At 32.4% G+C, this 12404-nt stretch overlaps 1 protein-coding gene across 4 annotated transcripts; it reads right to left on the bottom strand.

Annotated features, from left to right (window-relative positions):
- Nucleotides 1–416: 416 nt before the first annotated feature.
- On the bottom strand, nt 417–5117 carry LOC142643306 (basic leucine zipper 23-like). 4 transcript variants are annotated; one of them, XR_012845834.1, is made up of 4 exons: nt 3585–4601; nt 1644–1764; nt 1153–1205; nt 417–1009 (listed from the first exon to the last, which is right to left on the bottom strand). XR_012845834.1 is itself a non-coding variant. In XM_075817872.1 (3 exons), the coding sequence occupies exons 2-3, from the start codon at nt 4366–4368 to the stop codon at nt 1736–1738; spliced, it is 813 nt and encodes a 270-aa protein (XP_075673987.1). In that variant the 5' UTR covers nt 4369–4520; nt 4764–5117; the 3' UTR covers nt 1309–1735. The 4 variants fall into 4 exon arrangements, 2 of the variants coding, with proteins under 2 accessions (XP_075673987.1, XP_075673986.1); XR_012845835.1 differs by having other exon boundaries at nt 1702–1764; XM_075817872.1 differs by lacking the exons at nt 417–1009; nt 1153–1205 and adding an exon at nt 4764–5117 and having other exon boundaries at nt 1309–1764; nt 3585–4520.
- Nucleotides 5118–12404: the final 7287 nt, after the last annotated feature.

The following is a 12404-nucleotide window of genomic DNA, read 5'->3' as shown; positions in this document are numbered from 1 at the left end:
TTTCTTTCTCCAGCGATTATTAGTAAATTCTTATTAAAAAAACAATAATTATTTTATGCATTTGTACATATATTATCTATGGCTTCAAACTTATTGTCCGTTTAGATTGCTTATTTTTTGCCAACTTATTTTATTATTCAACTTATTTTTTATATTATTTAAGGATCCTACTGCACTTTTTTGTACTATTCATGAGTCTCATTATATTACTTCAGCTAACTTTTATCTACAGTACTTTCAGCAAAAAAATTTCAGTTTTAGCAAAAGAAACAAATCTCAAACAGACCCTCAATAGAAAGGTTTCTTATAGTTCTAGTTTGTTATGGCTTCAAACTGACTATTTAGCAATAGTTAGAAGAAGGGCTTCCCTCATGACTCAATCGACATGAAATCCACAACCAGATATTCATACCTAATGTATCAAAAGTAGTTGTAACTTGGAGTTCTTATTATGGGTACGCAATAGTTAACCATAAAAAGGTACAAACGGGAAAGAACTCATCCTACCAACATGTATGTTCTACTCTCTTGCCCCCTTAAGTAGGACTAGAAAAACCAAGCTGAAATTTGCTAGATGAATTCAAGATCTGTTCAAAAAGTTTGCAACCTTAAAGATATTTCGGGCCTGTCTAGTTGTATTATTTAAACAACAGTTTTCATTGTTTAAAAAACACAACACATATTTCTCCAACACTTTTTCACCTACATGTATTCCCACAATACTTAAACAACGTTATTAGAACAACATTACCAAACGGGCCCTTCATTTAAGGAGATGACCATCAAAAGGTGATGAGCCTGTAGATATCGTCCTTGCCATCTTCATTTCTCACCCTAATGATGTGAAAGAGAGTCCCATTGGTTGGTAGTTGCAGAGGCCAGTTGCATCAATTAAAGACAGCATACTGAGCAATTTACCCAATAGTTTGTCACAACTCATGGACGACATTAACATCTTTTCAAAACTTCAGTTAGAAGACAATGCTTCCTTCGATGGAAATCTGGCATTCTTTTGTCAGGAAAAAACTTCTTATGTTATAAAGTTGCAAAGTTAAAACCAGAATAACAAATACTGGAAACATTGCATGATGATTCTACCCTTCCACACAAATCATGAGTATGGATCACACAAAGTGAGATATGTTCTCTCACCTGTTCACAGCTCATAGTATTGAAAGATGAAAGGCATCCCATCTCCCTAATTTCTGTAATTCAGCAATCAAGAATTCAAAAGGTTTAGATATGAAGGAAATTGCTGTAAACATCCACCCAAAGGAACAACGACAACGAAAATCAAAAGAAAAGGCGTAACATGAAATGATGGCAGTTCATTAAACTGGTTTATGTTTAGCAGTATAGAATATGAAGGTTGAGACTAAAAGGCATTTCAACTTCATAGAAAACCATAAAGTTGGGCTCTGCCATAAGTTCCACCAACTACACATCAACTAAGCACTTCGCTTTACAAAACATTAAAATAGACTATATGTCATAAACTGACACACCAGCTCAGATAGCAGCAAGTACAGAAAAACTTGTGCTTGATATAGATAACCCATGGTAGCTCCACAAACCCAACAGTGGGTTAAGATAAAACATATTCTTTTTAAAGAAGAATTAAAATAACAAAAGATCAAAACGACCTGAGGAAGAGTTGGTGCTGCAGTTCAACAAAAATACTTATTGGAACACTATATGTACCCGAGCATAAAGACATTGCCAACTAATCAGCTCTTCAATTTGCTGTTGCTTTGCGAGCCCCTCCTAATAAAATAAACACCATAATAATCAGGGTCATAAAATGCTAAAAAGCAATAAGTTGTACAAATCCTAACATTGTGTTAAAGTGCATTAATTTGCTGATCAATACGGAAAAAACAGGATCATAAGCAATGCAAAAAACCTAGATTATATGATTGAAAACACTGCAATCTCATACATATATTTATACATATGAACATATACTTTTTTGATAAGTAATAAGTTTTATTGATATAAAAAAAGAACACCCTAGTACACAGGGAGTGTACAAGGGGTCAACACATCAAATACAAAAATTGTAAGAATCTAGGAAATCAATAAAAGAAGGGAATGATGTTCATAGTATATGTTCATTATACATATGAACATATACTATCATTAAGATAAGCTGATCTCCAATATGTCTGCACTTTGTCAATCTCCACTAGAAACAATATTATAAAACCTGTTATAGCCTCCACACCTTTTTCTCATTTTCACATGAACTTAAACAAATGGGCCTTCTCTTCCTACTTCCTAGGCTTAAACTAGGTATGTTCAATGGATTTTGACCCAAGTACAATACTAAAAAAAATTTAAGCAAACTATCTGCAATAAATCCAATTCCCCCAAATGTCAATGCCACAACGTGAGTGTGTTATAGGTCATGTGGTTGCTTGAGTTTGGATGAGACATCACATAGATACTTCTTTTTTTAAGTGTATGAGGTACAATGTTTTACTACATGGTAAGACATGCACGAAAGACGACTTCAAAATTTTAATAATGCATACAAAGGGGAAAAAAAATTATGAAATATAAATATAAAAAATTGAGAACGTGACTTTGTGCACAGAAATACTCTTTCAAGTTTAAATCTTGTCGAAGTTCAAAACCAACTACAAGAATTTCAAAGTAAACAAAACTACTTTTTATTTTTTGTTAAATAAAGTAAACAAAACTATATTGCAATTGACATATCAATTAAGTATAAAAGTACACATATATATCAAGTGAGGCTCATGTTATGACTTACTTCTTAACTTCTTCAACCAAGCCCAGTCCTACAGTTTCCAATAAAATAACATAGAGAATCTAACCCCAGAGATCGCTAAATGGCAGAAAGGGCTCATGTAGCTAACCTGGATAGTTCATCATTGCAGGGGCTGCATTTTGTGTGTATCACAATCTCATTCTCACAAAAAAATATCCTCAAACACTCTTAGGATAGACCCAATCTACCTGGGGACAGGCTAGTCCAACCATGTATCATTTGCTAGTTTGTAATGACAAACATGCTTTTTTTTTGGTTCATGTGTGGGGGAGGGGGGGGGGGGGGGGGGGGGGGGAGGAAGAGGAGCATTGCCTTTGGTTATGAATTCTTGTAATGCCAAACACTACCTCAGAACATATCTCCTAATGCAACCATAATACATTCCAACAAATGAAAGAAAACAATATGATGAACTACTAAGTTGAAACAAGACCAGTAGTACTTATTCACAGTCCCATATCAAAGCAACCACTTAGAATACAACTTATTTTATGGCAAAGGCATAAATCCAATACAGCTATATAACTTAACCGCCAATCATTGCCACAATAATAAGCTCAATACTCCTAACAAGGAAAAAAAAGCATGCCCACATAAAACAGAAATGCTATATTGCTATCATAGTTACTAATTTGCATCATGACAAACCTGCTAATGACACAAGCAACAAGTTCCACATCACAAACACTTCGCTAAAAAAAATTAATCAATAAATAAATGACATAAAGTGCCAATTAATCACTATATTCAATTTCAAATAAACAAAAGATGCACAGCACTCAAAATTCACCTTTCCTCTTATTTGTACCAGAAGAATTGACATCGGATGCCACATTTCCAACACCAGAATCAGGAAGCTCCTTGGATACCGGATTCTGATTCACTAAACACTGAAGATTCTCAAATTCACAACCACTATAGCCTTGCCCGTTGAATGATACACCTTCTCCACTATTGCCATCCACACCTGGATGAAGACAATAGACTTGTTCATCACATTGCACGTTACAGGAGTTCATCACATATGCGTTGGGCATGTTTGAACCAGGCAAGTTTGGATTGACTGGTTTTTGATAAGGAAATGATCCAATCTCGCCTTCAATCCTTCCCCGAATGTCCACAAGCAAACACTTCAGCCTTGCAATCTCTGCTTCCAATGCAGCTTGACCCTGCAACCTCTTCACCAACTGCTGATTCAAAGCTCTCAATCTTACAACTTCATCCTCCAGTGACGCAGTTCGGGCCTTCTTCTTCTCACGGTACTTACGAACTGCTTCCCGGTTACCTAACGGACGTTTCTTCCCTTTCTTTTCAGTGGACTCCGCGGTATCATCTGAAGCAACCTTTTCCTCACTTTGAGAAGGCAAAATTTTAGTGTGCACATGAAAGCAAGTATGCGTATGCTGAGAAAAATCAGGACCTGGTGGATTGCAAGTGTGAGTGTGAGTGCAAGCATGAGTTTCCTTAAGTAAATCATCAAAGAAACTATCCATTGAGCAACTGCTTGGAAGCTCCCCCATGTCCAACACATCTTGGTTGTTCGAGAAATCAAGCTCTCCGTCGTCCATTACCATATCGAAATTGCTAACAAACCACCACTTTAGAGATGCTAAACCTAGTCAAAAGGTTCCCAATTTATTATTTTTGAACTTGACCCAGATGAATTTTTTAGCCCAATTTTCCTTCTTGATGTCAATTAGCAAATACCCAGATGGCAATTTCAGTTCTGAACAGATATAAATCACCACAATCAATCGACTAAGGAATACCCAAATACCATTTTCCACAACTAAAACAAGAAATCAATCAAAAACCCTACAAACCAAAACAGACAACCACAATGAATTCCACCATTTCAGTCGAAACCCAGATGAGATTTCATAGCAACAAACACTAACAGGTAATAAATTCAAGGCAACCAAAAAAAAAAAAAACACAGATTTTTCATCAAGAAAAGAAAAATGCTTACCGGTTACCAAGACAACCTTAAACCAAACGAGCTATACCCATGATTCAAATCATGAGCCTAATCAAATAATTTGAAGCGATTAAGGTTATGGGGATTGAAAAAACTCTATGAGAATTGAAGAAAGATCCTAGCTTTGAATAAAATATTGAAACCCTAATGAGTCCGAGGTGGACTCTAATATATGTAACCCTAGGTAGGAGCTGATAATAATGAAAGACAGTGATAGTCTTATAATGTTTTTTTTACTTAGCCCACATTTTTTGATCGAGAAAAACCCATAAAAGTGAACGAACCAGAAAAAATTACAAAGATAATAGAGACTACCACGATTGGCTGAGAGTCAGAGATTCCAAAGGCGGTTTCTCAAAGTGGCAAAAGTCAATAAAAGTCTTTATTATTAAAATTGAAGAGCAAAAGATCCCAAATTCCAACTAATACTTTTATAGGTAATATTAAAATTGAAGGGACATTATGAGAGACTTTGGCAATGGTACTACACATATGTATTTGTGGGTCCAATTATTTACCTTTTATTCAAAAAGAAAATTACTTTTCAAAAAAAAAAATTATGGCATCTAGCTTTGGTTATCTTCAATCTATTATTTATTGAATAATGCTACTAAGATAAATTATTTTACAATATTTTTACAAACTGTTAATGTAGTTTTAATATTTTTAAATATTTATTGTAAGTAAAAATATGATGTTACTAATAGACTCATATTAGAACTAATAAGAATTTGATACATGTTTGTAAAAATGTTGTAAATTAAGTTGTGTCTGTAATATTATTTTTATTTTCAAGTCAAAGTCATGATGATTTTCTTTTTTCTTTTTTCTTTTTTATGTAAGGCAACTTCATTATTTCATCCCAATCGTAAAAAGAATCCATGATTTCTTAATCTTCTATAGACTAAAACATTTTACCACAAGGGAACCAATTTTGATTTTTTTATTAAAATAAAATTCACAATAATTTTACATTATTCTTAAATCAGCTTTTCCCTTTATATATGGATCATTAAAAAAGAACTTAAACTACAAATTTTAGTAGGTACATATACAAAATATTAAGCTAATTTAGGAATATATGAATTTTTGTTGTATACTTTTATTGTTTTGATCTTGATCGTGTGTTCCATATTAACTTGTACATGTCAAGATTCGTCGGCAAAAAGTATTCCTATGGAAGTGCATGCAGTTTGTTTGTGTAGCTAGTTACATGATATGATTGCCAACCGAGATTCTAATGTCAATATCAAATGACATCCCATGTGAGACCTACTAATATAGATCTCTTTGTGGCATCTATGGAGATTAGAGGATACAAGTCATACATGTTAATGATTAATTTTATTCACCAAAAAGAAAAGAATCATTTTGGTGGATGGTATATGTAAGTGCACAATTGCACCTGACCCCAAGAACAGTTACGGGCTTAGGCCCAATGAGCCTTAAACAATATGAATTTGTAGAGCGTGGGCTTGAAACCCAGGTTAGAAGTGTCTGAAGATTAAATGACAAGCCAAAGATTGCAAACACTTGAAAACAACAAGGAATATTGTAAATCAACCTGCTCAGACGTAAGCCGAGAGCTGTTCTTATATTATCTCTTTCTCTTTTTTCTTTTTCTTTTAGATTACAAAAAAGGGAGCCCCCCATTCCTGTTCTAGGTTGCTTCTTAAATACTCATCTTTTTGATACTTTGTACACGTGTTGCCCCAACTCCCCCTTAGCCTAGATATTTCTTTTCTCAGTGCCTTTGAATAGTAACCAGAAGTTTCCCTTCCATTGTTCAGGTGTCACTTCCCCATTAATGCGGCCAAGGTGGTAGGTGCAGGGTCTTTAATGTGGAGGTGGCAGCCTTTATCTTTGGTATTTCTCTAACATCGGTACTTCTAGGACATTCAAGGGTTCACCCCCTTTAACCATTGGTCTTAACCGTGTCATTCACTAACCTTTACCATGAAGTCCTGGGTTCTCCGGTGTCCGTCCGAAGGGAAATTCACCCTTGACTGGATCCTCGGATCCTCGGCGTATGGGCCGACTCGTAGTACTAACAAGTTCTAAACCCAAGAGCAAGTCGGCCTTCCTTAGCATGGCCCAAAGGCCCACATCCCCATCAGGGTCTTTTTACTATCCACAGTATATAGACACAATTTGTGTCATAATTATTATCATAATGTTACATCTAATGTTATGAATAATAAGAAAAGAAATATATAAATTCGTGTAAAAGTGATGATTTACTTTTCACAATTAAAATTTTTATTAAATTGTGATAAAAATTGTGAAAAAATGTGTAACTTTTAGAAGAAGGTATATATTGACATTGATTGATTGGCATTTAGGAAGTTTATGGGAAATTTCTTTTTGGAACATTGTATTCCTTTTGGAATATTTATTTAGGAAGTTTTAAGACCAATGAAAATGTATTTTTATCTATTTCTTTAACTATTGTGCAGGGTGATATTCCTTGTCACGTGAACTCCAAAAGTTTCAAATCTCACGCACAAGAAGAATGATAACTAGTCAGTCCGCTTCTTAGCAAAATATACTCAAAGTTTTGAGTATTATGTTAACTAGTTGCGAAACTGCGCGTTGCACGTAATAATCGTTTTAGAGTGGTCTCATTAAATTTATTTTTTACAATTTGAACTAATTTAATAAAGAGTAATGTATTTCATAATTATAAATGTAATACATGAACAATCATAAATCATAAATATTAATTTGGAAATTCATATTTTTATTTATTATAAGAACAATCATAAATTTTAAATATAAATTTTGTCGTACCAAAATGAAAACAATATAATTTTTCTCATAAATTCGAAAGGCAAGTTAATGAAAATATTTATTTTTTAATAAAAATTACTAATAACGTCTTGTGAATCATTAAAAAGAATATAAAATTTGAAAATTATTCTTTTAGTTTTAAACAAAATTTCTCAAACTTTTTTTTTTTTTTCTGCCCAACAATCCAAAACATCGAAAATTGTAACTAAAAAATTAATAAAACTTAACAATGATTAATTGGGCCTATAAAGCCACAATTTTTGTACCTAAGCCCAAAGTAAGAGAGGGAGTGGGCCCAAAGAGCTCAATACAATGAATTTGTAGATAATTGATTAGAAAATTAGGTTCTAATAAGCTTAGACAATGATTATAGTGAGTAAAGATCACACTAGAATAAAGATGAACTGAGTTTATTTAAAGGAAAACATCCTCGGACACAATCCAAAGAGGTTGATTCTTATCTCTATTTCTTTTGAGATTGATTACCAGTATTGTTTTTGACTCTACAGGGTTATTCCCTTCTTTTTCTTTCTAATCCCCTTCCCTCAAAGTCCTCATTTTGGTGTTATACTACCTTCCCCATTTTATCTCTACCCTCCACGTGTAAATCAAATTGTTGGTGTTGATTTTTGTTCCATCAGCACCTTCCTAAAGTCTTTAGGAGTAGCTGCAAGGCTGAAAACCACTATTCAGGTATCACTTCCTCATTAATGCGGCTAGAGAGTTAGCTACAAAACATTCAATGCGATGGTAGCAGCTTTCTCTTAGATATTTCATAGCTTTTTTTTGTCCTGTGCTCTCGTGATGTATATCCTTATCAATAAAATCTCCTAGAACGTTGCTCCTGGATGGCAGTCCATACCTTATGACCTCTACTTCGCTCAGCCGAGGAGGCATCTCTCCTTGGACCCATTTCTCAGATCATCACAACTAGACCCCTTTTTTCATTCATTAATGCCGACCTCCATAGCAATATTTACCCGGCCTTGGACAATTAGGCATCCTCGAACCGGGCCTCCGTCCCAATATATACCACTGGGCCAATCCTCCCTACGGGACCAATTAAGAAAATAATTTATTGTTGATAATCTATTAACTTTATTTTCTTTACAAAAATTGCAATTTCGTCCACCCAAAACATATTATCAAATAAAAAATTATTAGCAAAATCTAATAATTAAATTTCTATATATATATATATGTATGTATGTATTGTCATAAAATATTAATAATAATTAAAATACAATTGTAAAAGCTTAAATATTTCACCCATTCAATTGTTTTCGTTTGATTAACCTTTACTATTATCTGAATAAAAAGCATTATAGAGTACTTTTAGTACAACTTTTAAGAGTACTTTGTCCACCTCCAACAGATTAAAAAATAAACAAAAATTAGTAAAGTCTCATGGTTTAATATCTAAATTGATAACTATTAAAAAAAATCAAATTTAACTTGCAAAATAATTAATTATTAACCCAAATCAAATTAAACCAATGGGATAAAGAAAAAAAACTTGTGATTGGAAATAGGAATATCAAACTGCCTAAATATGCATAAAAGTCGATACAAATTTACCAAAAAGATAAACAAATGTGATGTGATAATTAAATCAACAATAACAAAAAGAACCATTAGTAGAAAAAAAAAGAAAAAAAAAAAAAGAGAGAGGTTGAAACAATAAAAAAAAAACTACCAAAACAGGAAAAAAAATGGAGAAAGAGAGAGAGAGTATTGACCTTTTTGTCGTGGATAACTTGGAAGGAATAGGGGAGAGGTGGAAATGAAGTAAGAAGAAATTTATATGAAAATTAAGATGGAAAATGAATGGTGGAAGTAGATGAAAGGTTGAACAAAGTGAAACTTGTAGAATATAAGAAGATATAAAGAAAAATAAAATAAAATCTAAAGAAAATCAAATGAAAACTGGAAAAAAAAAATTATTGTAGGAATGAAAGATTGAACTAAAAAGATAATGGTTGAAGAAGATGAAAAATTGAAAAAGTTAGAATTGCAAAAAACAAAACAAAAAACAAAAAATAAGAAAAGATTCTTAAGATGTAGTGCATAAAGAACTTTATAAAATTTATTACAAAACTTCCATTTTTATATATAGTATAAATATGTGTAGACATTATTTTTTGTTTATTATTCTTCATTGATTTCAATATTTAGTTATAAACATCTAAATTAAAGTAGATAAATGTGTAAAGGCAAAATTATATATAATATTAAAACCATCCAAGATGAATGTATAAAGTCAATAATCTATTTATATAATGTTAAAACCGTCAAAGATGAATGTGTAAAGTCAATAATTTATTTATATTTTTTTGTTAAAAAAAATGAATACAAATAAATTCTAAATTAAAGTAGATGAATATCAAAAGGTAAAACTATATGTAACCTAAAACCACTCAAGATGAACGCGTAAAGTCAATAATTTATTTATATTTTTTTTGTTAAAAAAATGAATACAAATAAATCCTAAATTAAAGTAGATGAATATCAAAAGGTAAAACTATATGTTACGTAAGACCGCTCAAAATGAATGTGTAAAGTCAATAATCTATTTATATTTTTTTGTAAAAAAATAGGACCAAAAAAATAAATAAGAAAAATAATAATTATGTGACAATGATGTGGTGATGAGGTGGTGCAACAAGAGCTTAGCAGCAATAAATATTAGGCTTCAACTTTTAAATATAATATATAGATATAGATGGATTGAGGTGAGCCTATGTTACTTAAACTGAGGAGAGCCATTTAAATTTTTGGACTGGTTTGGCCTAATTCAAAGCTGGATATTTACTTTGTTTTGGGTCATTTTTACAATGTTGGGCTAGCTTTTCTTTGTTTTGATTTTTTTTTTTTTTGAGACACACGTGCGCGCGCGCACACACACACACATATATATAGAGAGAGAGAGAGAGAGAGGAAGGGAGCACTTTGGCAAATCCATCCCATAATGTTTTGAGTTGATTAAGAGTAGTTCAACACGTTTTTAAGTGTAAAAAGCCTTATTTTTTATATTTAAATGATCAAATGGTCTAGTTCAAATAATATAAATATAAAATAAATCATATGCAGACATTACAAACAACCACAAATGTAGGCATGAGACATTAAGTAAGTTTCTTAAATTACTTAATAATTCATTTAGTTGTTGTTTATCCAGTAATATATATCCTTATTTTTTATGAGAATATATATCTTATAACTTCATATTCAAAAGGGTATCATCATATCATCATATTCTCATATCTTCTGCAATCCCAAGATTGACCAAATCGGGCCTTTGATTCTCTTTTCAATGAGCTTAGGCTGATACGTTAGTTTCTTCCATACCTGCTAAACCCTCCACTTAACAACACATCACAATCTTCAAGACTACTGTGATGATTCGATCCATCGTACAATTTACACTTGCCTAGGTAATACATTCATTAAATTAAGAATGCCCCCAAACATGGAACAAAACTCAACATGGGGGAAAATAAGATGGACAAATTTTCATCTATAAACAATTCAATATGGCTTCAGAAATAGTTTAGATGCATAAATAGTACTTACAAAAAAATTAAAACCCCTGCAAACATAAACTAGCCACTAAATAAAGATAGCTTCTAATTCAATTCATCGTAGCTTCACATCACTAGATAGTTCAATAAACTTTAAACATATTAAAAAAAAGTAGAAGATTTCAATGTAGCCTTACATCACTTGATATCCACAATGATTTCAAATAGACCAAGTTTTAAGTACTTCATCAAGGAATTTATAAGACTACATAAAATGGCACAGCTTGTGCTACACCTGTCCAAGTGGCAGACAGTGAATAGTAGAGAAAAAGTGGTGGGTTCATGTAAATGCGAAAGGCAGCTAGTCACAATTTGACATGTAAGATAGTTGTGGCAAAAATTATGACAAATTATGTGGTATTAGAACTATTTATATCTAATTGCACATAAACGTAGCATTTGCCCCACATACACGTAAAATATAATAATTACTTATGCTGTAATAGGCAACCCTTTTCAAAACAAGAACACTGGTCTCATCCCAGCAAAAGAAGAAAAAAAAGACATTTAAAAAAAAATCCATGAGTCAAATGCAAGAAAATGTCATCGAAAATAATCTTTTAGTTAATCAACATGTCAGTGGTGGGAATTAGTTCTTAATTACTATAAGAATCTCAAACTACAATCACTGCAAGGTGTCAATTTGCATCTATATTACTGTATGATTAGTTTTAGTCTAACAAGAAATAAATATGATGGACAATACTTTACACTATAAACTTTTTAACAAATTATAGAATTTTGAATAAGAAACCAGCATGAATCAATATATCATAACAAGGAGCATCTAAGCTCTGAAGCAAACAAAAAAAAAAAAAGCCTATTAGCCCAGCGTCCATTTTGTTCATATTGCAACCCACCCTTCTCTTTTCTTAACAGTTTTAGAATAACTGATAAAGCATGGTAAGTCACTGATCTCTTAAGAATTGTCTTCAATTTGGTGACAACTTGTAGCTGATTTCTTCATACTTCACATTCTTTAAAAGTCACATTTTCTTTTTTGGTATATGCTGGAAACAGATGGCTGTTGTTGATGCCTGGGTTGGGCGGCATCACTGGATATGAGGGAATTTTCTTGAGGGTCTGTGAAACACATAAAGACCTTGATGAGTGTTCTTGAAACTTTCATCTCATAAGTCCAACGGGGTAGAAGTTCAGAATCCACATGCACAAGTTTTTTTAGAGAGTTTTAACATATGACGTCCTCTTCTGATGATAGCTCTTTATCATCAGACCAAGACACCAATCAGTTTTTGGTGTA

Source organism: Castanea sativa, chromosome 7, assembly GCF_040712315.1.
Source record: "Castanea sativa cultivar Marrone di Chiusa Pesio chromosome 7, ASM4071231v1".
Lineage (NCBI taxonomy): Eukaryota > Viridiplantae > Streptophyta > Magnoliopsida > Fagales > Fagaceae > Castanea > Castanea sativa.
The sequence above is the reverse complement of the archived record's forward strand: the minus strand, read 5'-3'. Positions and strand labels throughout refer to the sequence as shown.

Coding starts and splice junctions, on each gene's coding strand:
- LOC142643306 (XM_075817872.1), bottom strand. CDS start 4,368: ATGGTAATGGACGACGGAGAGCTTGATTTCTCGAACAACCAAGATGTG. Junction 1,765..3,584: donor TGGTACAAATAAGAGGAAAG/GTGAATTTTGAG, acceptor TTATTTTATTAG/GAGGGGCTCGCAAAGCAACA.